The sequence below is a fragment of the Oculina patagonica genome, chromosome 2, assembly GCF_052425735.1.
Source record: "Oculina patagonica isolate OP01 chromosome 2, crgOcupat, whole genome shotgun sequence".
Classification (NCBI taxonomy): Eukaryota; Metazoa; Cnidaria; class Anthozoa; order Scleractinia; family Oculinidae; genus Oculina; species Oculina patagonica.
This window is the reverse complement of record NC_135759.1, coordinates 5,754,199-5,781,811: the sequence shown is the minus strand read 5'-3', so window position 1 is coordinate 5,781,811 and position 27,613 is coordinate 5,754,199. Positions and strand designations below refer to the sequence as shown.

The following is a 27,613-nucleotide window of genomic DNA, read 5'->3' as shown; positions in this document are numbered from 1 at the left end:
TAAAGTCATTACCGGGTCGAATTATCATTTTGATCTTCAACTCCTCAATAAATCTGGGTCATTGCTCTTTCTGTGCAGTCAGTGATTTCAACACAGCCGAGAAATGGATCTCAAGCAATCAGAGCCTTGTCTTCGAGGTTATATTTTTGTTCCCTATTGCACAGAAGATTGCTGTCAGAACCAACTACAAGATTTTCGAGTAGTTTCTCCTTCATACCCGACCTCTGTTTCAAAGTGTAATGCTTTTCTACCAGAGCAGAGTGCGTCGTCAACTGACGAAGCTCCTCACACTTCACAATTTACTTCGCACACAAGTGGCGGCTACCGTGTGCTTTTTCCCGCCACTCCGAGAGAGCGAACGCAGCGGTCTGAAGTTTCCCGCCACAAATTCGACGTAGAAAGATTGCTACCCACATTTCAACCAATCCAAGGTAAAACTTATTTTTTTCATTCTTTTTCCTTCATAATTACCTTGGAAGTTTTGATTCTCAAAATGTGTTTTTCCGCTTCTCACTCTGTTTCTCTTTATATTTCTCATTTGAAGTTATTTCCTCCAGGAAATATTATTAAAACGATCATAGCATGTATAATGTGATAATTTGGGGACACGGGAAGTTTCTTATAAGTTCTCGCAAGCCTCCATTTGGTAGTGAAGCAGCTCTCCTCTAGTGTAGCAGGTGCTATTTTTGGTAGATGGGGAGGGGAGAGGGGGCGTATTGCTCCTGTTGTTCCCTCGAAGGGTAGCGAGCCATTCATGCGAGACTCGCTGCCAGACCCCTTCCATCCATCACTCAATCACTCCATTCCACTTTAAATTTGCCTCCCTTGTTCTAAATACTACTAGCCTTGCATTTTTCATCATTTGTCATAGCTTTCTTGTAGGGTCCTGTAGAATGGAACAATTTTCGAAGAAACACTTTTTTGATTGCTTGTCTTTACAACTACATGTAACAAACATTTGCTTTGCTTGGGTTCTTTTTAGAACGATTTCTACAGACCCATCAACGAGGTTGGAAGATTGAAGCTGGTTGCAAATCGAAACGAAAGCGTACAATCTTTACAGCGGACCAGTTAGAACGACTGGAAGAAGAGTTTAACCGTCAACAGTACATTGTTGGTACACAGAGGTTCTATCTCGCGGCTGATCTGGGCCTCAATGAGACCCAAGTTAAAATCTGGTTCCAAAATCGCAGAATCAAGTGGAGAAGACAAAACTTGGTTCACGCTCAAAGTTCAGCAGGAGCAGATTCGAGGGCGATGAAAATAAATAAGCTGGAATAGGCTTTATGCATCATAACGTCATAATCTCATAATTCACCACCAAGGCTCGTTTACGCGAATTATTCTCAACCCTCTGCCACCTTCATGCAGTTTTCACGTGGGTATTCTTTTCAACTTTGCTGCTTTGGGAATTCGTTCATGATAAAATATACAAGTTTGCACTTCGAAAACGAGGCTTGGTGGTGAAACTAGCCAGTCTGACGTAAACATGCATAAGAGCTATTGTTTACTAGTGGTTTGACTGAGGAACACAGCTATGATAGCAAACATCGTGTTCCTTGAATTATTTGAACCACCAATTCGACGTAAATAACTTGTTCTTAAGTTAACCTTCCAACTACCCAAACTTGCAGTTTGGAAAGTCTGCTACACCTGTATTTAGCTAAACGGCATCTCAAAGCATTCACTTCTTTAGGCCGGTAGTATTTCTTTTCTCTCACTCTCAGAACAGTGTAGCCTGGAGCGAGTAGAGGCGCGCGTGTGAAAAATTTTCCCGCCTTTTCTCAGTAACATCACACGCATCCACAACTCTTTCCAGAGTATTCTAGTTTTCGGCCGCGTACAAGCTACCGTATACAAGAGTGCAAGTAACAGCAATGCTATTTAGATCGTGAGGAGGTAGGAATAAGGAGACCAGAATAACACTAAACAATCTAGAAGAATTTTGTAAAAAAATCTGCAAGCAAGGACAACTCAATGTGTTTTTCATCGCGAATGTTACGTGTAACTTTATTATGAGAAACAAATATCGTTCTAAGGAATGTAATAACTGTAGTTGTATTTAGGATGCAATCCTTGTTGCCTTCTGTTGATTTCTGAAAACCAAGGACAAAAAAAGATATTTAATAAACTAACAATCATTACTTACATGCATTGTATTCACAATTTTAATCGTGGGAATAAGAGGAGCTATGTTTTTTTGCCATAAAATGTAATTGTTTTCATGTTTCCTTATTTTTCTCACCTTAAAGTTGTCACAGGTCGAACGCCTGCCGAGTTTCTACTCGCTAGCCCTTCCCCTCGAAGCTTAGCGGCCTTTTCTCTTGTTTCTTCAAGCTCTTTCCATCTCATTTTCTCTAGAGCCGCCTGAAAGGAAATCAATGTCATTATACATAAATAAATGACAGTTCTGACTAAAAAATCTCATTTAAAAAGGAAAATTAATGATTTATTTCCGCCTTGGGTTCGACCGTTCTTTGTGTTATTTTAAGGAGTAAAAACAAGTTTATTTTAGCTAGTTTGTCATTTGTTATATTAATGTCACTTTTTAATAACTTTATTGTCAGCTTATTTGTCTGTCGCTTGGTCAGGCTGAATAAATTCATCTAGTGGTCTACTTAATTTACTACAAACCTTTTCTGTCTGCAGAGCCTTCTGTCTTCTTGCTGAGCTCTTTTTTGGAACAACTGCTAGCTTTTCACTCTCCTTCTTTCGTTCTGTCAAAACCACAATAAATCCAATTATAATGCATTAGATAAAGAGGAAGGAGATAAAAGAGTAGAGACAATGTAATAAAACGGTCAAAGTTAAACTATGATACGAGGAATTATAGTATGATTATTGAATAACAAAATGTTTCAGGCGCGTTGGCCTGGACTCCTGATCGAGTGGTCCGGCTTCGAACCCTGGCCGGGGCAAGACAACTTACTCAGGTGTATAAATGGGTACCGGCGAATTAATGCTGGGGGGTAACCCTGCGATGAACTAGCATCCCATCCCGGGGGGAGTAGAAATACTTCAAGTCGTTTTATTCTACGTAAATCGGGATAAGCTCCAGCCTGATGAGGGGGGGGGCCGGCGGCCGGGGGCGAAAAAAAAAGGAAAAAAAAAAAGAAGGAAAAAAAATACCTGGTACACCCTGTGAGCCACTAGGCTCGTACGCAGACTTATTACCTACCTACTGAATGACAACTGAATAGTTTGGAATGCACTCCAATGTCATAACTAGGTTGTACATGAAATTGCCATGCAAGGAAAACTGATTAGCACACATGTTAAACTATAACAGAAGACTTCACAGACTTCTCTTACCCGCCTTTCTGGCTTCCAGTCGTTCCTGCAGTTCTTGTAATTTTGGATCCTTAATTTCAGGTTTCTTCTGGCGCTTCTTTGTTTCCAGTCTATAACAAAAAAATGTACGAATCTCTTAATGTTAAATATAATATTTTGGATTAAAAAAAAACATAGCTAGCATAGTCTCCAAAGTGATTACTAAACGAAGAGCGGCCCTGGAACTAGCGTTCCTCGCGAAATACGTTATACCCCCCCCCCCCCTCGGGCCGGCCCACCTTTAAAAAGGCCGCAAGGAGATATTTAAAAAAAAAAAAAAACCAACGGGACCAACACCAGGGCCGTAAAAGAGAGTTACTGTTAATCAGAAATGAAGTGTCACTCACTGGATTGCTGCCTCATTTCCTTTCTCTGCTCGGTGTTTAGCGATAGTTTCCAAAGTGTCCATAAGGAACTGGTCTCTCTCCTGTTAAAACAATCCAAAACCACTTACATTACAAATGTCGAACAAACGTTACGGTACGTGACAGGAAGATTCTGCGTGGTCACGCAAATGTGAGTCACGCATTCTCTTTTACACTGAAAGAGGTCATAAATACCAGCATGAAAGTGTTGAGTCCTAAAGTGAGACAATGTACAGCGTTGTAAATAGTTCAAGTTCTCACTGGTCTTTGTCAACCATTTTAGCTCTTTAGATCGATATCGAGACTAACACTTTACAGTTCCCGCACACCCAAAATACAGTCTCCATTTTCGTTGTTCTTTCTCAACACTCACCACTTTTGACTTCAGAATAGTGTCCCTTTTTTCCTCCTCCTCTTCTTTTTCGGCAATTTTAAGTAACGCCAGCCTCTCCCGCAACTAAAGAAAAAAAAAGTTACCACCATAAAATGAAAGCTTTTTTTTCTCCCCTCCCCCCCCCCAAAAAAACACCTAAAAAACCTAATCACACCCCAAACCCCCCCCCAACCCCCGCCCCCAAAAAAATTACTAATCTACGACTATCACAAATTACATATTTTGTGATGTAAGTTTTCTTTTGTTTTAAGTACTTAGAAAGTTCAGTTCTGTTTTGATTTTACATTTTAAAGTGAGGTGACAAAGTGTTTTCCGTTTATTTGTTTGTTTTTAAACTTAGGGCACAGTACAATGTACGTTATACACTTTATCAGCCCGGCTTGCACTGTAGCATGAAGAGAACAGAAGTATTTAGAAACTCCTTCTGGATGCGTTGCTAGTCAAACGCATGCTACCCAAAAGCATGTTGACGGTTTGGCCTTACATTTTGCCAGTACCCATTTACTTTTGAGCGGAGAGGGGCTGTGTAAATTGCAGCGTCTTTTTCAAAGACATAGTACAGTGCCCTTGCCCAGGGCTAAAACACGGACCTCAATCCGATATCCAATGCATTTACTATCAGATCACCTCACCTTTCACATGCGATGATATACATGTAACCCTTTTAAAAAATAATGTTCTTAAGCTCACCTCCGCTATGGACATTTCACTGAGAAGACCAGCTCCTGAAGATTCTGTGATGTCCACGTGCTGTACAACAAGAAAGCAAACGTGTTAATGCAAAATAAGTTCACATTTTGTATTAGCAGAAAAATGACTGTTAACTACCCAGTCATATTGGCGGGAATCTGTGAAGAAATCTATCCACTTAAAACTGGATAGAAGTTGGGCGAAAATTTGCGCAGCGAACTAGCTAGGAAATTTGGCGGGAAACTGAATAAACGTAATACAGATATAAAGGAACGATGAAACTACGCTTGGAGACTTTGCAAAATGTTTAGCTACATTTTCATAACTTTCTCAAATGACAAATTAATGCTAGAGCAGTACTGAAACAATAAAATGGAAATACCTTGAATCGAATAACCGGTACACTTTCAATGGCACGTATCTTAGCGATTAGCGCGACTCTCTGTCTCATTTCCTCTTCAGCCTGTAAAACAGAAAAAAAAAACATTAAAAAATAATGCCACCTCTAGTACATTTTACTTTATAAAATTCGGCCTGCCTCCAAATTCTCCAAAAAAAAAAAAAAGAATTAAAAGGAGGGGGACGGGAGGAAGGGAGGAAAGGAAAGAGAAGGACAAAAAGATTTTGGCGAACGCGCCGGTCTTCTAACGAGAGGTCTGGAGGTCAATGCCAAAACAGAGAGCGAGTTACTCATTGCTCCTGATGGAGAAAAAAAAGCAAGACCTGGGAAATATTTCATTCCATAACAAACTGTAGATACTTGTTCTATGAGTGCTTAATGTACTCAATTTTTTCTGAAGAGGATAAAATTCGCCCATCTAGAATGTACAATCATTAGGCAGCTTACCTCTTCCAAAGCTATTCGCATGAGTTCTTGACTCTCTTTGCTGACCTCTTGAACTAAAATTATGAAGTAAAACCTTTCAGTTTAGAATATTTCCTATTTTAAGGGAATTGTTTAGAACAATCAATTACAAAAAATCTTCATAAAGACGCAACGGAGTTAGATTCTTACCAGCAAACACAACGTATGTGATAGGTCGATCTGTATGGGCATTTACAAAGGCAAGGTATTGTAAAATACCCATACAGATCGGACGCGAATATTGTATCGGACTCGTGAAAGGAATATATAATTATCTTTTTATTGTTTTTAAGTTTATGAAATCAAATCGGTCCCATTGTGTAACAAAATTACAGGACGCCTATAGATGCTTGTTTGGGATTTACAGTGCATTTATGTGACCTGACTAGTGCCTTTTCATTGGGTCCATTCCTTTTGAATTTTTAATGAAGTTTACAAATCAACTTTAACGTGCACTACCCATGTATGAAAAAGTATTATTATAAGAGTAACTATTGCAGTTTTTTCTGCCTTACCCAGCTTTTGCTTGTATTCTTGAAGTTTTTTCCGAGCTTCTTTTGTGTTTTCATGCTCCATCATAGTTTGCTCAACAAGGTTCCTATTTAAAGGACAAACGCAATAAAGTATAATGTCAGAATTAAAAGACGACAGTCCTTGACGCTGTACAGCAGTTGAGAAGCCATTATTCAGTACGTAAAAAAACTAACACACATGTATCAGTGGCGTTCTTGTCGAACTTTCAGCGAAAAATACTGAAGTTCGTTTACTCCAACCACTTAGGCTTTCTAATTCAGTGGGGGGGGGGGGGGGGGGGGGGGGGGGGGGGGGGGGGGGAATCCCCCCCCCCCCCCCCCCCAAAAAAAAATCAAATTTTCCCAAAAATTTTATAACCAAAAAAAAACCAACCAACAAACAAACAAACCTTAACCCTAAAAATAGGGGCTACTACATTTAAGGAGGGGGTGAATAGGGGTACGCAAATCTGCCGATCGGCGCTATTTTTTTTGGCCATAATCCGTAAATCCGCCACAATTTTCGCTCAAATCCGAATCCACATACATGTATCTTGAAAACTTTGGGTGGTCTAGTTTCACGGCAACGGACAGTATAATAGATGTTGTTTTTAAATGATTCATTTTTTTTAACGAAGTTTCGTTCTGTTGTTTGTTTCTGCGACATTTTCACCAACACAACGACGAAGACGAACCAAAGTGATCCGAGTTTCGTTTAGTATCCACGATCAGAGCTTCCTGACATGGAGAGTCCGGAATCCGCACAAATATTCTCAGCTAATCCGCGATCCGCTGTATTTTCGAAATCCGCGAATCCGCTCAATGTTTCGCAAAAAATCGGCATAATGGGTACGTTTTAGACCAAATCCGACGAACCGCGAACCTACATGTATTCACCCCTCTCATGTAAGTGAGAGCAAAATCCGTAATTTATATCCCTAAGCGAGGCAACGAGCATCTTCTTCGTTTCCATATGGGAGTCTTCCCTGTCACTCGTGCTCTTCGAATTATCCATGGCAAAACACCAACCTCATTTCTTCTCTTTCTTTTGTCTTCCTCTCAAAATGCTTTTGCATCATATCCCTGGTCTGTGAGCAAAAAAAAATTGTAAATCACAAAATTGTATGTACATGTAACAACTACCGTGATTCAAGCAAAAATCTTTCTCTCTTACCAACGATTGAGAAGGTCGTTTGCGAAAGCATAAAAACGCATTTTAGCTGTAAACGAGGTGTGAGGGATTTTCTGCCATTTCAAACATCAGACTAGAGTGTTTGTCTGGGAAACGATGTCAAATAATTTTCTTTAAATATGATTTCTGAAATATTCGTAGTCTGCAAGTTTAAAATTCTTAGAAAAAGACACGACTGATCATTTTTCAGAGGACTGCAAAGATGTACTGGGAAGCTTAACACCTTTTCGCGTCTTTTTTTTGGTTTCCCGAGCTTCTCAGCCAATCACAAAACAAACAGCTGAACGCGCAACTTACTGTCACATGTCTGCTTTGATTTCTCCAACCCCTAGAAAAACTTGGTTTTTCATTGGTCATTAGCATTGGTAAAGCAACAAAAAGTCGTAATAAAAGTGGTAAAAACGGAACGACGCGTGAGTACTGTAAAGGTCCGTTAACACAGGCGATTTTTGTTGCGCCGACTGCATCAAGTTTTAAACAGGTTCGACGCCTGCGAGATCGCGGTCATAAAATCACAATGAATCGCCGCAAGTTAACACCGATTATGAAGTGCAACCGGCGCGACAAAAACTGCATTGAATTTGCGCGACAAAAATCGCTTCAAGTGTAAACGGGCCTTAAACAGTAGTGTTGTTTATTAAAATCAATTCTCAGAGATTTTGATATAAAATTATCCTTACCTCTTCCTTTATTTCCATGACTCGCTGCTGGTTTTCTCTGATCATTGTTTGTCTCGCAAGTATCGCCTCTTCATAGCTTAATTTTCCTTCCTAAAAGAAAAGGGTAAAAGACTGTTTCAACAACGTAGTGCTTTATTTTACTACATTTTACACAAACTTGCAACACTTTAAAATAAGTACAATGTAATGACAGAACTGAATAGCGTTATTGCCAAGACATGAATATTGGGCAGGCTTGAATTGGATTATCAAATGAGATTTTTAAATGGAAAATACAATTTCTACAATACAAAGGAAAATTAAAAAGCAAGATAGCTTGCGAGGTGGGCATTAGTTTTGCAGTGAACCTGCAGTTACTCACCAATCTTCGTCTCTCAATTTCTGCCAGCTTATTCTCCAGATCTTTCTGCAAAGAAATATACAAAGTACACATTTAACACAAATCAAACGTTTTCAGAAAAAATCTGTAATTGCATTAAACGAAAAAAAAAACCACAAATACTGTAAACAAACAAACATCTTCAGTTGACAGAGCTCACATCGCATTTATTGGCAGAACAACAACCAAACCAAGACAGATTTCAGATCAGATACCGATTACACTTGCCACCTTTTCACAAACAGTTTTGACAAGCATGCAGTCACTCCTAGAAAATCAACTTTGTGGAAATCTCCAAATACCTTTCTTGTGTTTTCTTGCCATTTCAAGAATTCAGAGGCATCTCTGCCTCCTTTTTCATATTCTGCAAGTCTGCAAAAATTAATAACAGAAGCAATCAGTGGAGCTTTTAAAGGAACGTTCTAGGCCCATGTATAAAGTTTTAACGATTTAATAGCTATTAGAGCTCCAATGTTCATACTTTTTGAGTTCTTCTTCTTCCTTCTTTTGAAACAATACTCCTTCCCGCATAATTGTTGCGGCATTCAACTTGATGGGGATGTTTCCACCCTAAAAAAGAAAAAAATAATACAATTTACTGCTTGGTTGCTGTAAGCAGAATTGCCCAGTGAATAAATTAAAGCTGTCAATCTAGTAAAAGGATTTATTCAGTCAGTGGCACTACCCGAAATAACTCTAATCCACTTTTTACTTGTTAATGTCACTGCAGTGATTATAAGTTACCGTAGTTGAAGGCATTTCTTGTGCTTTAACTTTATTGAACTGCAATCTGTAAGAAAAAATGAATTGAACTCAGCTAAAGGGATCAGGCTGTTACAGTTTTTATATATTAAGGAAAGTACATGTAGAATCGCGATAAGCTTAGCCTAGCACTAAGCTAACTCACTTGGAGTTTTCTTCATCTATAATTCTTCTCATTCTTCTTTTTGCTTTGTCTGATTTCTCAGCGCTGGCACAGGCAGGTTGCCTCGCTGAAGACCTTATCAGTCCCTCCTACAAAAAGAAAACAAAAACAAACAAAATAGAAGGAAAATATTAGCCTTGAGAAACAGAAGCCACTAATTTTGTGGTAAACGAGAATAAAAGGGCTGATCAAGTCCAAATTCTCCCAAGTAGAATTAAGAAATGTCATTGAAAATGGTAGAGAGAATTTACATGTTGATACTGGAGCACTCACCTCAGCTCTTTTTCGGTTTTCTTCTCGTATCTTTGCAATAACATCTTCTTCAGCAGGTGCACGATATGTGGTTTGAGGAACCTTTACAAACATATGAATAGAAAAAAAAAATTAAAAAAAAAACACTGTCAAGTGCATGAATGTACATGTACAGTTTAATCCCGATAACTCGAACCCTCAGTAACTCGAACTCCCGCTAACTCGAACCTTTTTCGATTCCCCTTCAGGTAATTTTCTTACTAATATAACCCTTGATAACTTGAACTCCCGATATCTCGAACCTTTTTCGTTTTCCCTTGAAGGTTCGAGTTATCGGGATTCGACTGTACATTAGAAAGGGTGAGTAAAAATGGTTAAATAAAAACTGAAACAGAAGTAACTAAACTTGACAAACATTTAGTACCTCTCTCAGCTTTTTTAATTTTGGAATCTGAAAGACAAAATTAACGATGGTTAAAATATCAGCAAAAGATAAACTGTACAGAATGCATTAAAAAAGATTAAAAAAAACACACACTATTAGTAAATCTCCAATATTATAATGGGTCAGGACTTTTTTTAAAACCACCCGCACCCCCCTCCCTCTCCCTGCCCTCACCCATTTCTCAAGACAAATTGTATAAGTTAAACCGGTATGTTATCTTAAAGATACTATTTAGCTACTGAACAGTGTACACAATACATGTATATGGTTTGGAACTGTCTACTACAGTACAGCTAAGAATTATAGCAAACAAAAATCAGTGTTCAAAACATGTTAAATACATGTAAATGCATTTGTTTTACCATAGACTGATGTTCTTTCTTCCATGGAGATTTATTATTATTAATAACTAAGTGGTATAATTTAAACAGTTAACTTTAGGAGCAACAGCTCTGCATCAATATGGGTAGAAAAGCACTCGCGAAGTGCGACAAAAATTCATTTCCTCTTCGGGAACGGAGGCAAAACGCTCAGGGATTTCAAAATGTTTTGAAGTAGGCGTCGGCAACTGGAAGAGTAGGCGGCTGTGGCAAGCAGAGCTTGTTTCTCAAAAGCTGATTGCTATGGTCAAAGTAACCGGCAACATTAAATGAAGTAGCCTGTGGAACTCCGGCAGGTGCCGGGTTCTGTTTTGAAAATCCTGTTCATCTGTTTTTATTGTAAGATTACAGCATTTACATGAGCACATGTACACAATGAGCACATATATTTCCCCTACCTCCTTCCCTCAAAAATCTAAAAAAGAACGATTAAGTTGCAAGTAATATAAACCACTCCTCCTCCTCGGGGGTCATTATTTAAAATCTTTTATTGTACATGTACATGAAACAAAGAAGCATCAAACATACAGCTGTACCTTTGCTGGCATAGGAACACTTCTTGGTCTGGGTTTTGTTAAATTAAATGGTTTTGGTTCTACAACAAATGACAATGAAAACATATTTAATTTACTACAAAATTAATGTACTTACTAGTGTACTTGTATTTTAGAGCTGTATCTAGGAGTAAGAAAGCTAGAAAAGAGGCCCTGCCAAGTTAATTCACGCGACACGGCCCAGAAAGTAGCGCAGCAATAAAAAGGCAGACACCCTTGGAAACTTAATCCGAAAAGACTAGCAATTTTCCTTCTTCACTACCAACAGGACAAGAAGTGCGATAAAACAGTGACCAGGACATTTTTTTAATTTGGACAAGTGACATGGGATAGTAAACAAATAGTAAAATAGTGAACAAAACTAATTATAAATTGTGTTAAGTTGTTAAATAAATAAAATATAATTTTGTATTATGCAGTACACAAATCATGTGTGTACAACAAATGTACTGTACAACTGCATGTGGGTGCAACTGCAGCAGAAATTAAATTCAAAACTGAGATCTACTTAAAGAACTTTTTACTACATGTTAAATGTACAGTACATTGTACAATGTATGTGTATATGTCGAGTACCTGTTGCTGGTTTTGGTTTCCGTGGCTTCTGTTTATTTGCTAATTTATCTCCCAATTCAGCAACAAGGTCATGTAACTCTGGTAACCACCTGAACAGGCAATTCATACAAATTGCGTTATTGACTGTTACATTTATATTATTTAAAAAAAATAAATTATCTTTAGTTATTTATTAACTCTTTACATGTACATATATCATATACAGTCATGCCAAGTGAAGTCAGTCCCTTCCCAGAGAGTGCATTATTATTTAATCAATTGATTATTTGAATTTTGAATCCATTAGTCAATTTCAAGAATACCTACAGCTGTAGTGCCGGTTGATGTTTGAACAAAATTTACTTTTTGATCAAAGACCGTATGTTTTTACGCTTATTAGTTAAAACAAATACATATACATGTACAGTAAAAATTCAAATTCTTGCCTTGAGTTCTCTTCTCTTTTGGGGGGGCCTTGATCAGAAACTAAATTCTGATTCAAACATTGATCAAAATTGTTTTTATGCATTCTTGAAATTGAATAATGGATTCAAATTTCAAATAGCCAATTCATGTACAAAAAACACTGTACTCTAGGGGGCATGCTTTGCTCGGCATGACTGTTAAGTCAATGTTATTGATACCAATGACCACAATGTACTTGCCTCAACAAGGGAGATATCAAGTTTGTTTGGACATAGCTGTGCTCATAATGTTTACACCACTAACAAAGCAAAAATACAAATAAAAACATCTTGGTTAGAACTGAGGCAAGTTATGTCACTGACAGTGATATTACATGATTGTATGGTCACTAGTACCCGCTTTAAAAGGATTTGACCAGGGTCCGTAACTAGTAAGAGGCAAGACGGGGCACTTGCCTCGTCTAGATCATACACCAAAAATTAAAAAAAGTAAACGTTTAGCTATAAAGTTGGGAAAATGATTCAAAAATACCTTGTAAAATGCTGAAAATAGCATTTTTGCATCTAGATTTTAAATTTTGCGGCTCGCGCCATCGGCGATCGCCGATTTTGCCTCGTCTATGCCAAAAGTGTGGTTACGAGCCAGTTGACATGGAATGATGTCTTTTTTATGCACAATAAATAAGACAGTCGTGTAATTCAACCTTAAATGAGAGAGGGTTAACCCTTTACACATCCAAGTAGTGACGTCTCTTTGATTCCCTGTTGCTCACACTGCAAAATTCACATTCTTGGGGCAACATCCAGTTCATCAATGAAGATGCCCAAAGAGATAGATCTCTGAACTGTTTAATCACTGCAGTGGATTTTTTAAGGAAAATCTCAAACCAAGTACATGTAACAGACAGCATGGGCTACTGTGCACTGTACACGCTGAGTCTGCTAACCTCATGTTGCATCCACGTTGTGATGTTATCTTCACTGAACAAGAATGACAGAAACTGAAAAAAAGAAAGAAACATGTTAGAGTTAAACGAAAAATACCAAAATTACAGTCAGGAGTTGACATTAATACTCTTTATAAATTCTGACGCTGACTTATTTGAGCGTAAACAACGCTCATAATGTGCTCAAGACGTTTCGACCGAGAATCTTCGGTCTTCTTCGGTTGTTATCATGGCATAAAACCGCTTTTTAACGGTTTCACATTGTACGCACGCGCGAGTGACTAATACAAATACACGCGAACGCTGCGTGAGACTATGAACATTATGTAAGTGACTTATATACATCAGGGATGTCTATGTGTTCATTTCCCGCATTCTGGTCCCTCTGCGAATGCCACGCTTCTAGGAAAAGCCTCTTGTGGTAATCGCCTGACTTGTCCACCACCGCTGCATGATTGAAATCCATATCATGGCCAAACGTGTTCGCGTGTTGCGCGATCTTAGAGTTTTTGTTGCAAACACGGACTGCTCTTTGATGTTCTTTAATTCGAGTAGCTAACGCTCTGTCCGTTTGTCCATAATAGGTAAAATTGCAGTCAAAGCAGTTAACTCTGTAAACTACACATCTAGACTGGAATGCTGTGAGTTTGCTATCATACGTGGCTATCATCGACATACCTGTACCACCATCGTGGAGGATGCGGGGCTGATGAAATCGCTCGGTCTTCTACAAACTCCATCACTACTGACATTGGCTATGGTTGCACTAACCGGGGAACCCATAGCGCAGCCAAATGTTTGGTGATAATGTTCTTGCTCGTGGGTGAAAAAACATAGCAAAACTGCTTAAGGTAATTGACCATAACGTTAGTACATTTGTACGTTTAGAGCTAAAATTAAGGCTAGACATTGCCAAAAACTAACGGACATAGGAGCTTTCGAAACACGCGATGACTACGTTGACAAGGATCGTTGGGTGATAAACTTGTCTGACCGTCAACTCAGTACCCACGAAACCAGAGCACTTCAAAACGGACTAAATTTCTCTACAACTCCAAGATCTGTCCCAACGTCCAACTTCATAGCAAACATTGAAACGGGAATTTATAACCTTCCCCAAAGTACTAAAGCAACTATACGTGCATCTGTGGTCAACATCTTAAAAAACAGTAAACCTGAGGCAGTTTCTAACATCTCAAAGCAACAACTTGCTGCAGTAAGGAACCTAAAACAGGATCCTTCTGTTACCATCGTTCCAGCAGATAAAGGCAGATCCGTTGTTGTTATGAACACGGTAGATTACAAAGAAAAGATCGCCACTTTATTAAATGATACCAACACGTACGAGAAGATTACCGACAAACGCAGGAACCCCACGTCACGAGTCGAAAAGGACCTTAATCATCTGTTATCAGAAATAAAGTCCAGTCCTTGCATTCAGGACCGCGATAAAACTCAAATGGAACCCAAATTATATCACCACCTTCACAGCACTGATGCAACCCCTGCAACCTTCTATGGCCTTCCTAAGATCCACAAGGCCCACATACCTCTTCGTCCAATCACCAGCTGTATTAATGCACCAACATACAATTTGTCAAAGCATTTGGTTTCTATCTTATCCCCTCTGCTGGAGGAGAGATACTCAGTGAGAAATAGCACCGCGTTTGCCCAGAAGATAAAAAACCAAGTGATTACAGAGGATGATGTCATGGTATCTTTCGATGTTGTTTCTCTGTTTACCTCAATCCCAGTAGAGTTGGCCCTACAAGTTACTCGCGATAGATTGGAGCGTGATACAACTCTAACGGAACGCACAAACATTTCCGTGAGCAATATCATGAGGTTGCTAAAGTTCGTTTTGAGGAACAGTTTTTTCACCCACGAGCAAGAACATTATCACCAAACATTTGGCTGCGCTATGGGTTCCCCAGTTAGTGCAACCATAGCCAATCTAGTGATGGAGTTTGAAGAAGACCGAGCGATTTCATCAGCCCCGCATCCTCCAGGATGGTGGTACAGGTATGCCGATAATAGCCACGTATGCCTAAAAAAGGAGTATGTGCAAGAGTTTCATGACCACCTCAACTCTATTAACCCGCACATACAATTCACTAGTGAGGTCGAAAGTGACGACGGCCTTTCATTTTTAGACACCGCAACAACTAGAGTGAACGGGCACATACAGGTTAACGTCTACCGAAAGCCAACGCACACTGACAAATATCTAGATTTCAACTCGCATCACCCAACTCAACACAAGAGATCAGTGGTGAATACACTCCTTGAGAGAGCGAAAAATATCCCATCAACAAGCGCAGGGAAACGCAAAGAAAAGGAGCATGTGGTTAAAGTTTTGATGAACAATAACTATCCATTGCGGTTTATCAAGAGTTGTGATTCTCATCGCAAAGCTAATCGTCGTGTCTCAGACAGCAGCGACACTCCAAATGATGCCGCAAAATCGTTTGTTGTTCTACCCTACGTGAAAGGCGCACATGCTTCCCCAGACCGAAGGACAAACTCACAGCATTCCAGTCTAGATGTGTAGTTTACAGAGTTAACTACTTTGACTGCAATTTTACCTATTATGGACAAACGGACAGAGCGTTAGCTACTCGAATTAAAGAACATCAAAGAGCAGTCCGTGTTTGCGACAAAAACTCTAAGATCGCGCAACACGCGAACACGTTTGGCCATGATATGGATTTCAATCATGCAGCGGTGGTGGACAAGTCAGGCGATTACCACAAGAGGCTTTTCCTAGAAGCGTGGCATTCGCAGAGGGACCAGAATGCGGGAAATGAACACATAGACATCCCTGATGTATATAAGTCACTTACATAATGTTCATAGTCTCGCGCAGCGTTCGCGTGTATTTGTATTAGTCACTCGCGCGCGTACAATGTGAAACCGTTAAAAAGCCGTTTTATGCCATGATAACAACCGAAGAAGACCGAAGATTCTCGGTCGAAACGTCTTGAGCACATTATGAGCGTTGTTTACGCTCAAATAAGTCAGCGTCAGAATTTATAAAGAGTATTAATGTTAGAGTTAGATTTAACAGTAAACACTCCGGTAAAGGGCAGTGGGGTAGGAAGGTTAAAAATAACTTGATTGAGATGGGTAGACTGTATTAAAAACAATACACCATAAATGTTATTTTAATTCTTACCTTGAACATTTTATTTGCTTCATGACTAACAACAAATTTTCTGAAATGTGCGATGCCAAGTTCATCAAGTCTGTACAGTGCTAAGTAGACCAATACTGAAAAAAAGCAACATTAAATTATATAACAAAAGGTAAAAACTGACTGGTGAATGCATAGCAAGTGTGCTGGTAAATTAAATTGAACCTCTCCTCACAGACACCTCTATACATAATACCAGAAACCCATAAGGGTTGAAACGTGTAACACGCGTTCACAGCGTTTGAATATTCAGTTTTGCCAAGTACCATATTTGGAAACACGAAGAGTTTGTACGTGAATGCTTTACACACGTAATGGGACATGCAACAGCATTTTCGGTTTTTCGGTGAGTTACTTAGATTCCAACATAAATGCCGTAAATTTCTTACAGGAACTAAAGAAATTTGTTAAGTGTATCCAAGTGAAGTTCTACAGACTACATGTACTTAACGACGATAAAGCAGGAGAATTTGACCAAATTTAATTTTATTCAACCAAGCTTGTTCATACGCCATCGAGTGCGAAATTTAATCCAAATGTTGCAACTTTGATTGGTTAATTTTTTCACCTGATTTTCCAAATATGTACTTAATGGAAACGAATATTCAAACGCTTTGTACCATGCGAATCATAGGGAGTTACACGTTTCAACCCTTATGGGTTTCTGATAATACGGACACCTGCCTTTTTATGGACAGTTCACTTGGTTGAAAGAGACCAAAATATATGATGTGAACTCTACCTCTGTAACATGGACACCTCCATAATACTGATGCTCTTTTATGTCCTTATGGTGTCTGCATTAGAGAGGTTTGACTGTATCTTATGATTTTGTTATAATGATGTAATGTATATTAAATGATTCATATATGAAGTGCGGATGGATGTGAAAGTGATAAATGATCGTCGCAGTGAATTTCCAACTTAAGCAATTGGAATAAAGAAGCCTGAAAAAAATTCAGGGCTTCAACAGGATTCGAACCTGTGACCTCCGCGGTACCGGTGCGATGCTCTACCAACTGAGCTATTGAAGCCACACATTGGGAGCGAGGTCAATTGTGAGTTCATATTTTCCCGTAAGAGGAGTGAAATGATGTAATGTATATAAAATGATTCATATATGAACTGCGGATGTATATGAAAGTGATAAATGATCGTCGCAGTGAATTTCCAATTTAAGCAATTGGAATAAAGAAGCCTGAAAAAAATTCATTGCTTCAACGGGATTCGAACCCGTGACCTCCGCGATACCGGTGCGATGCTCTACCAACTGAGCTATTGAAGCCACACATTGGGAGCGAGGTCAATTGTGAGTTCATATTTTCCCGTAAGAGAAGTGAAATGATGATTTTGTTATACATTGTAATTTTAGATCTACAGGATATGTCACCATTGTTAGTAAATTAATTATTATTAATTTTTTATTTGCAATCACTTGATTCTTGTTTATTTTCTGCTGTATACATGTAAACTGGTGTATGTGTAGCTTAAACCAAATTGAAGGGCAAGATAATTTAAATAAATGTAAACTCACCAGTATAAACATTTGTGTCAACACGAAGGGAGGTCTTGCCAACTTCAGCATAGAATGCATCTACAACCACCTAATGTAACAGCATCAGAATATTAAACTGAATATTGAACTCCAACAAACTGATAATAGACATTTAATATTATGAATGTCTGTTATACATGTATGTCTCCTATGTCTAGAGTATCGAGCTGGTACATGTAGTTTATCGCTTTAAATCAAACAATGGGGCGTTCGTGAAGTTCATATTAAATTACAATTCCTACTGTACGTTTACATGATTTACACAAACCTTTAGAATATTGGTGTACTGCACACATCCTGAGAAAACTTCTGTTATAAAGGATTCATCACTTTCGGCAAGATCCTGAAGAGATCAGAAGCCGACAATAAACAAAAATAAATAAAAAACCTGGTCTTTGCTTCGTGAATCATAAAATTGAATGTTATAGAAAAAAAGTGCACGTTAAGATTGAAACACTGACTCTCAGGCTGATCTCTGTTTTAAGAAACGAATGTATACTTACCAATTTAGTTGCTAAACAAGTATTCAGGTGTTCCAAAACGCCATGAATCCTTGGATTAAAAGAATCTAAAATCTCCACACAACAACTCAACAAACGTTTATGGTCCATGTTTTAGCACAATTGCCCACGCGTTATACAAAAATCCACGTCTCAGATACTTCTTTTCTTCTTCTCCTCTACCTAAAGTTGTAATACTCCGCACAAATTTGCAATTCTTAAACGGGTAAAACAAAAAAAACTCACATAAATACAGAAAGATTTGTATCAAAGACCGGCGCCATATTGTTTGTGTAAATTCTGTACTAAGCAACAGACTAGTGCCAGGCTCTCTCTTAGACAGGTTTTCGAGTCAGCGATTGATGAAGGACAGCGGTATTCATAAAGAGCAATGAGCATGTGGTGTAACAAAATTAACGTATTTGACATACGGGAGTTCCGCTCATCGTGCCTTGAAAATGACGGAAGTCGGAAAGTCGCCGGTTTTAGAAAAGTGTTTTACAATGATTTTAAGCAATATTTTACAGATATTTCGATTCTAGTCCAACATAAATTCTGAGAATAAATAGTGAAAACTAGAGAAAACGGGGAGTCTCGAAATCTCGATTTCGCAACTCGTGTCTCGAAATCTCGCGCTCGCGATAAGTAAAGCCGGCCTCAGAATCTTGAATTTTGCAATTTGAGTTTCGAAATCTCGCAAGCCAAGCAGGAGTTTTATCTGAATGAACTGTTATAAAACAGCAACAACAACAGAAAAATCACGATATAAATTTATCTACAAATAATTTTCACAATGCAATGAGCGGAGAACGAGACAGCTACCCGGATTTTTGAGTCGCGGTTTCTCGGTCTCGGATTTTAACAGGGTCTCGGATTTTCCATTCTACACCCCTTATCGCGAGATGGATTAGTTACACCCAAAATTAGCTCACCGGGTATTCATAGAAAATATGCAAGCAAGTGTTAACTTAAATAAAACCTGAAGAGTAAGAGCACATTGCGTTATCTTGTGATTGCCGGGTCAGATGCAGCTTGTGTAGCTGGCGTTTGTGTATTTTGCTAACGCGCGTTGACAAGCATTACAGAAGTTATCTATAACTGTTGAAAACGGGCCATTCCGCGCAATAAAACTACTGGAACCCATAACGCTTGAGATGTCAACCTGCAGTTAGCACGATGGGTACTACAAACAACTAAACAGACAGTGACAATCGGTTTGTTTCCAATTTAAAAACTTATTTTTAATAAATGCTAACTACTATTTACACTTTGTATTGAACGCAAGCTGTAAGGACGCCCCATCCACTTCTGTTAAAAAAAATATTTTGACTTGCACTAAAATGTACAACATATATTTTCAGGTACATGTCATTGTGGACATAGCAGAAAAAAGGAACTGCTAAAAAACCTACATGAGGTTGATTTCTGTATTTGGAAGAACAATTGAATTATTTTATAAAAGTAACTGATTAATTTTTCTTTGGCAAAGCGCCTTTAATTCTATCCTACAAGTATATAGTACAAAGTTATTTACTTGACAGATGGTAATGACTCGATTTAGCACCTCTTCTTTAATTAGCGCCACCCGCCCCCTCCTCGTTCCTCCCCATCTAATGAGCACCCCATTTGAACATCTTTTCGTTGATAACCTAAAGATCATCCGTGGTTCGGCCTCCAGTACGGTCTGATATTGATGTCACATTGTGTAAGCCAAAGGCACATAACACTACAGCACACCCCTCCCTTGAGTTTCACAGAAACTATGCATTTTCTTCACCGATATGAAAAAAAAATCTCAGAATGGGTTTTCTTAGTCGAAAAAATCTTGGACAATTTCCGTGGCAGAAGAACACTTTCTTGCTTGTCTTAAGAATCTCTTGAGCTTCGTCTCGATTTCTTTATCTTTTCCAGGATATTTCTTCTTCTTTAACATTTTGTCAGCAAGATAGTGAAGCCACAGCGCATTTGTGTGAGGTTCAAATGGCTCCCAGTCATTTCTATAAATTAAATACAAAATAAATTTTAAAATTAACAAAACACTCCATGCTTTAGTGCGACATGACATAATAAAACCCTGAAAAAGGAGTGACTATTCTGCACTGTGTTCATACAAAGTAACTTCTTAGAAACCATTCCTACTATATTAAACTCCTTGTCTTCGAGTTTCGGGTCTTCCGTTTTCGAGATATAGGGTTTTCGTTTTCGAGTTATGGGGTCTTCGTTTCCGAGTTTTGGGGTCGTCGTTTTCGAGTTTAGGGTCTTCGTTTTCGAGTTTTGGGGTCTTCGTTTTCGAGATTTGGGATTTTCGTTTTTGAGTTTTTGGGGTCTTCGTTTTCGAGTTTAGGGGGCTTCGTCTTCGAGTTTAGGGTCTTCCCTTTCGAGTTTTGGGGTCTTCGTTTTCGAGTTTAGGGTCTTCGTTTTCGAGTTTTGGGGTCTTCGTTTTCGAGATTTGGGGTTTTCGTTTTTGAGTTTTGGGGTCTTCGTTTTCGAGTTTTGGGGTCTTGGTTTTCGAGATTTGGGGTTTTCGTTTTCGAGTTTTGGGGTCTTCGTTTTCGAGTTTAGGGTCTTCGTTTTCGAGTTTAGGGTCTTCGTTTTCGAGTTTAGGCGGTCTTCGTTTTCGAGTTAAGGGGTCTTAGTTTTCGAGTTTAGGGTCTTCGTCTTCGAGTTTAGGGTCTTCCCTTTCGAGTTTTGGGGTCTTCGTTTTCGAGATTTGGGGTCTTCGTTTTCGAGATTTGGGGTTTTCGTTTTTGAGTTTTGGGTCTTCGTTTTCGAGTTTTGCGGTTTTCGTTTTCGAGTTTAGGGTCTTCGTTTTCGAGTTTTGGGGTGGGTGGGGGGGCTTCGTTTTCGAGTTTAGGGGTCTTCGTTTTCGAGATTTGGGGTTTTCGTTTTTGAGTTTTGGGGTCTTCGTTTTCGAGTTAAGGGTCTTCGTTTTCGAGGGGTTTTTTTTTTTTTTTTTTTAGGGTTTTTTTTGAGTATTCGGTCGTTGGGTCCTCCCTGGGCCTCTCTCCGAGGCTGTATTCTCCCAAAACAAATCAGACACTACGAAGTTTGCATTCTTTCAAACAACAATAACGTTATGCTAGTAACGCAATCACACTTACTCATTAGACTTCTTCATCAGGCGATATACATCAAACTGGTAATCTCCTTTGCCGGTAAACAGGGATTCATCTTCAGCCAAGTTACAAAACACCGTCACACCGTCTGCAGATAAAAAAGACAAATATCAAGAACCAAAATAACGTCAAAATACCAAAACCATTTCGGCTCATTCTCGTCCCCAGAGCCACTTGTCCCTCTTAGCCGGCAGGGCCTGGGGTACGAGGAACAAGTGACTCTGGGGACACATGATTTGATTGGCTAGATCATTCTCGTCCCCATAGCCCTCTTCGTTTCTCTTAGCCGACAAGGCCTTGGCACGAGGAAACAAAGGGCTCTGGGGACACGGATTTCCAGTCCTAGATTCTAGGACTTCCGGTCTTCATGTATGCAGTCATGACGTTTCAAAAGAATGTATGAAAGAGTCGTTACGTTTTCGACTTCCGTTTAGAAATTCTTTGTTCCAAACAGCCAATCAAAAAATCGAATTTATTCAAAAATCCTTGTCCCCGGCCCTCCGTTTTCTCGTCCCACCGGCTAAGAGAAACGAAGGGCTATGGGGACGAGAATGTGGCTAGATCTCAAACAAAAGAAATTTAAATCCGGCAAATCAATTTAACCGTTTTAAGACCCCTTTGTTGTACGGGATTTTATTACGGTTGATTTGATTGGCTAGATCTACATTTTCTTTGTCAAAAATCTAGCCAATCAAATCATGTGTCCCCAGGGCCATTAGTTCCTCGTGCCCCAGGCTCCCGGCAAAGAGGGACAAGCGGGCTCTGGAGATGAGAATGCACTCCGCCTTTGATTGATTGGTTTTCAGCAACAGAGACAAAGTAGGCAATTTTCAAGGTTAGATGCTGAAATGGGTTTTTGTTTCAAATCTTTGTGAAAACTAAGGATGTTCTTTTCAAACGAGGAAACGTTCTTCTTGCATTGGTCGCTTCCTTCGCCAAAAAATCTGTTCTTTGCTATAAACTTAGTAAACTTGAAGAAAAACTGGCAATTTGTGTGGTTATTAAAATGCATGTACAGTAGAGTCCCGATTTCTCGAACGACCAGGGGGAAACGAAACTTGCTTCGAGGAAACAGGTCAAAAATTACAGAGAAGTACTATCCAAAGGAAATGAAAATTGGTTCAAAAATCGGGAGTTTCGAGAGACTGAGGGTTTGAGGAAACGGGATTCACCTGTACTAGCAAGCTCACCACTTGTATTGGAATGATCAAATTTAAATTTTTATACACTACTTGCCGAAAAGTGTACAAGAGAAGCCGTTACCATGGAAATGGGTGAGTCTTGCGAGCGGGGCATCGCGCGTAAAAAGATAAGTCAGAGAATGAATGAAAACTTAACGAAAATTGTTTGCCGTGATTTTCCGATAATAAATGTAATAAGACAATTTATTCTGTACATATCTGTTTTTACTGTACCTTTCTTTAGCCGCGAGAGAGTGAAGTCAATTAAACTGACACGAACGCCTCGACTCTCTACCGTCTTCTTCTCTCCGAGCAAAGCACTTTCTATGAGCTCGTCCCCAGTCCTAGAGATCAAAACATTGCCCCAGTGAAGATCACGGTGCTCGAATTCAAGCGCGTTCTCAGCCACTGCTAGTGCGAGTGCCGTTTGGTTCAGTACGCTCCAGGCCTCAGGCAGAGCATTAAATTCAAAACTTTCCAGGTCCCTGCCGCCATTAGAGAACTCGAATACGATAAAATACTGATCACTTGGGAAGACATCTGAGGAGAAATGCGAGAAAAATTTGTGGTTAAATAGGATATACCAGCCATAACAACTTAATGTAGAACAAGAGAGGATGAGAATTAATACCTTATTATAGGAAATTAACGCTTCATGAAATGAACGCGAAATTCAAAAATTCGCGTTAATTTAAGTTGCGTTAATTTTTGTTAACGTTAATTTCCGCGCCGTTTATTAAGTGGAGCGTTAATTTCCATGACCTTAATTTCCATTAGTTTGGCCCCAATTGCTCGATACAGTCCAGCCGTTCTTGACTCCTAGGAAAAGGCATTATTTCATCAGGGTTAAAATCTGCCGGTATCACTGAAACTGTGAAGAACGCTCGAGCGGTCAGATTCCTTCGCCTAACCCTTTACGTTTCGGATTATACGCAGTGTTGAAAAAAACTTGTTCCTGTTGTCTCAACAAGATTTCTTTTCTTTGTGTTCGTTGCGTTATTTTCCTTCATTTTGAAATGCTACCACCTCTTTCGCGTTAATCCCCTTTATTGAAAGGTAATTTTTCCTTCAATTTGCGTTAATTTCCTATAATAAGGTAATAGAAGATCAAAAAGCACGGCTTGTTTTTCACTCTTCCAAAGAGCAGTTTTCGTTTGAGTGTCGTAAAGCCAAAACCAAAGTAATCACTCTGGCCAATCACAAAGAACACAGACAATCCAGTGGACCAATCAAAACTCAAAGCAGATACCTGTAGCCGGCAAGAAGCGCGGGAAAACGTGTGCGTGTGAATCACGATTGGCATCAGTTGTAATTCTTATTGGTTGAGAAAGTGGCGCGAGATTTTTAAACCAATCACTAAGCGTAGTAATCGCAAAACCAAATCAAACACAAATTACTTTCGACACTCAAGTGAAAACTGCTCTAGTACTGAAATACAATGTGTTACTTTTGAACTTTGCGAGTTACTGTATCAGCTATGTACCTGGTCTATCGTTCTCTGAAGTGTGTTCCTCATTCCACCGGTCCCATTCAGATATAAGATGGGTGGGATATCTATCGCGGCAACACGTCACACTAAACACATACAATTGACAAATGTTACTGCTTGAAGAGAATAAATACTGGATACAAAAGCATCATTTTGTGAGTAGGATGAGTAATTTGTTTTGTTATCAATCTAGGAAAGCAAAGTAACATGATGTAAATGCAAATAAACTGAAAACCTGAACCTGAAAATGGTTGAAATGCATAAAACTTGAAAGTTTGGCGGTCAATGAAGTGACGCTTTTTACTCAATAAAAACTAGCGAAAATTTCCAAAAATATGCCCTGACTCCCCCCTGTAGTCAAGCCCTCCCCGAAGCAGTGTCCCAAGGGGGGGTTGGGGGTGGGGCAGAAGCCCAGGAGCCCTAACCTTTTTGCTGAGGAGCCTGGAGATCCATTATTTTGTTACTTGGGGCCCTTTGCTGCAAAATGTAGAGCCCTGAAAATTTTCCCAACAGAGCCCAGAGCCCTAATTTTTGGGAGTCCTGGGCCTGGTTGCATAAAGCAACTTAGGATTAAGTGGGATTTTCTGCAACTGCTCCCTGCGTTCTGCTGGGTGTTTTCGCTGCAGTGTCCTGCTTTTTTCTTGTTCTCTTAAGTCCTTCTTTGCGCGATTTAACCATAAAACCCCATAAGAAAAACCTCCGGAACACGGGGAATGGTTGCCGAAAATCCCACTTTGTCTTACATGTAAGTTGCTTTATGCAAGCGGGCCCAGAGCCCTGGAGCGGCAGAGCCTGCATATTTTGGGCTTAGAGCCCTGGAGCCCTAAATCCCCTTTGAGACCCTGGCCAAAATAAGCCCACCAGAAAGGGATATCGAGCAAATATAAGCCCAGGGATTATTTTCGAAACGTTACTGTACATCATGTTTCATCTCAGAACAAAACAAAAAATTCCATTGGCAAACCTGTGTACGGTGATGAAGCTAGTAGACATGTTGTCCATTTGTTCATCCTGTACAAAAGAAAATGGAATTAAAGCATTAGGTGAGTAAATGAATTAATTTTGGTTTACCTGACTGAGACTTAGACAAACTGTCAGATATACTTGTCTTACTGTCTGACTATTGTCTGACTGTCTAACTAATGGACTATTGACTGACGATGGACTGACTGAATGACTTTAATGACAGAACCACTGTCTATCTGGCTTACATGTTAATGTCTATAGACGTACGGAATGACTGTCTGACAAATTGTCCAATGACTGTGTGGCTAAGGGACTGATAACTAGTCTGTCTTACTGATTGATGACCAACTAATGAACTGACTATACTGTAGATCACTGAAGAATTAACTGTGTAGCTGACTACACTGTAAATGGACTGAACTATCTATATAATAACTTTATTATTTCTATAGCGCAAAAATCCATGCATATATGATCTAATGCGCTTTACACAAATAACTATCGCAGTATTACAACAATAATGTACTTATAAAAATTATTCATATGAGGGACCTTCAGATTGGAGTACGAGTACAAGATCGAGTATGACTTTCAGATTTCCATGCTGTTACGTTCCTAGAGCCCACACTCGTCCCTGTTTCTGACTAGTTGAAAGAGGGACTATTGTTACGAGATTGGTGTGAAATGTGATAATCAAAGGCATAAGCACTAAGTTTGAAAACTTGTACTCGTACTCAATCTTGTACTCGTACTCCAATCTGAAGGTCCCTATTGAATGTCACTGACCAACTGGCTTACAGAAAACTGACAAGCAGAAATTGAAACGGTTATTAATGGTTCAATGCTGTACTCGTATCTCCAAAATAAAAATCAATGACAACAAGGATCTTGAAATGTTATGGTTACAGGTGCACTCACATTTCTTTGGACATCTCCGAGTAAACTCAACTCCCTAGTTAAAAGGACAATGAGAAAATACATTATTGAAAAATCTTGCTGTGACTGGGTTTATATTAAAATAATGATTGTATTGCAGGCAAACTTACTTGGAAATGACAATCTCGGGCAAGATTTCTTCAAATGACTTCTGTGGTTCACCATTTACTTCAAAATCACCTTCAATTGGGATAATCTAAAATGAACAGATATAAATTTTTGTAATAATTATACATAATTTATAATTATGTTATATAATTACATGTATAAGGATGATGACTCAGTAACCAAAGGCAATAGCCTATCTACATTCATATGGAAACATTACATGGTGCACCATACATGAAGCTGTAATCCTTTGCACGATTGCAAGCCTACAATACTCGGTAATTCACATAAATAAATAAATAAGCCACAGGCAAGCAATACATGCAAACAGTTATGTGGTTTTCATTTTTTACGTGCATTGCATACTTTAAAGACTAATAATAGGCCTGCAGGCCTATTTTTACTCGTGAATGCATAATGAACGAGTATAGTGGGGGAAATTGGCCATCCGTCCACCTTCCATCCATCGTTGTTAACATTATGCAAATTAGGTATGCTCACGAGCGCTTGCTTTCTAAATTGTTTCCCTCGGCTGTGAATAAAAATACAGCTTTACAAAGGTATCATTTCAAAGAAATAAGTGTAGAAAATACTTCACCCTGTAAATGAGAAACAATCGTTTCCCAAACGATGAAAATTGCTTTCGCATATTGCACTGGAAACGATGACCAGTGACTTATGTTTGTTATTGAAAGACTGGAAGGTTTGAGCACGGCACGATTTATAAAGGATAATCAGTAAAGGTATGAAACTTTATAAAGACAGATATGTATATAAACCGGAAAAAAAAAGGAGGAAAAAGAATTTTAGCCACAGGGTACGAGAGTCGATCCCGGTCACCCGCTTAGAACGCAGAGCTGTACCACTGAGCCTCGGAATAAGCAATCGAAAACGATGAAAAAGTAATTCTTATACCTAGCGTCCTGTTATATGTTCACCCTCTTTAAATAAAGTTGATTATTATTATTAATCCCTATAATGAATATTTTCCATCGATACTATACTGTTCAAAGGAACGATTTAAATAATCTAATGCATTCACGAGTAGGTCATAGACCTCTTTGATTATACATAATAGGCCCAGGGCTGCAAATAAATTTTTTTCACTTGACAACCCTCCAAGTTTATTTTTTTTCCTTAGTGGCCATTTGGCCACCAACTACTCAAGTTTTGGTCGCCAGTGAAAAATTTTAGTCACCAAATTAAGCTGATGCTTTCAATCATTCCTCTCAATTTTAGTCGCCAGGCTGGCGACCTTGGTTCAAATTTAGTCGCCAGCTCCAAAATTTTAGTTGCCATGGCGACTAAAATGGCCTTAACTTGGAGGGTTGCTTGAAAGGACATAAGTCCTACTAAGACAATCTAACAAAATTGTGGTTGGACAGATTTTTATTCATTGTTGCCGTAAAATGATTTACGATCAAAAAATTGTCCGGACATTATGTCCGACCACACTTAGGATTTCGTCGGACATGAGCAAATTCTGTTCAGCCAATGTGCGATGACAGACTGTTATTTGCAGCCCTGTAGGCCTGTTGAGTATACATGTGTAAGTATCTTAATATACTACATGTACATGAAAATAAATCAGTAGAAAGCATTGTATGGTAACATCACATCTCCAAGGTTTGGCCAAAACCTGTATCCGTGTAGACAGCCAATTAGCTTTGGACAGCTGT

General features: G+C 39.1%; 3 protein-coding genes across 3 annotated transcripts in view; 1 reads left to right on the top strand and 2 right to left on the bottom strand.

Moving 5' to 3' along the window:
• The first annotated feature begins 91 nt into the window (after positions 1-91).
• On the top strand, positions 92-1,997 carry LOC144642120 (homeobox protein pnx-like). The gene is made up of 2 exons (XM_078501111.1): positions 92-431; positions 983-1,997. Exons 1-2 carry the CDS (start codon positions 104-106, stop codon positions 1,279-1,281), a joined length of 627 nt encoding a protein of 208 aa, XP_078357237.1. The 5' UTR covers positions 92-103; the 3' UTR covers positions 1,282-1,997.
• Positions 1,979-18,451, bottom strand: LOC144642778 (cilia- and flagella-associated protein 99-like). Its single transcript, XM_078501849.1, has 27 exons — positions 18,142-18,451; positions 17,907-17,981; positions 17,618-17,687; positions 16,066-16,160; positions 12,891-12,944; positions 12,184-12,242; positions 11,540-11,628; positions 10,946-11,004; positions 10,009-10,035; positions 9,606-9,686; positions 9,315-9,421; positions 9,152-9,197; positions 8,889-8,977; positions 8,710-8,779; positions 8,390-8,434; positions 8,029-8,118; positions 7,186-7,244; positions 6,160-6,242; positions 5,627-5,679; positions 5,162-5,242; positions 4,780-4,839; positions 4,069-4,152; positions 3,678-3,757; positions 3,313-3,401; positions 2,635-2,717; positions 2,246-2,367; positions 1,979-2,096 (listed from the first exon to the last, which is right to left on the bottom strand). The coding sequence occupies exons 1-27, from the start codon at positions 18,247-18,249 to the stop codon at positions 2,063-2,065; spliced, it is 1,992 nt and encodes a 663-aa protein (XP_078357975.1). The 5' UTR covers positions 18,250-18,451; the 3' UTR covers positions 1,979-2,062.
• Positions 18,452-19,363: 912 nt separating this feature from the next.
• Positions 19,364-27,613, bottom strand: part of LOC144642775 (uncharacterized) — a 13,174-nt gene continuing 4,924 nt past the window's right edge. Inside the window, exons 5-11 of the mRNA XM_078501846.1 lie at positions 25,937-26,022; positions 25,809-25,842; positions 24,889-24,935; positions 23,919-24,010; positions 22,670-22,975; positions 21,240-21,342; positions 19,364-20,135 (exon numbers count right to left, since the gene is read on the bottom strand). Coding sequence (XP_078357972.1) covers positions 19,949-20,135; positions 21,240-21,342; positions 22,670-22,975; positions 23,919-24,010; positions 24,889-24,935; positions 25,809-25,842; positions 25,937-26,022 — 855 coding nt within the window. The 3' untranslated portion in view covers positions 19,364-19,948. The remainder of the gene's footprint in view (positions 20,136-21,239; positions 21,343-22,669; positions 22,976-23,918; positions 24,011-24,888; positions 24,936-25,808; positions 25,843-25,936; positions 26,023-27,613) is intronic.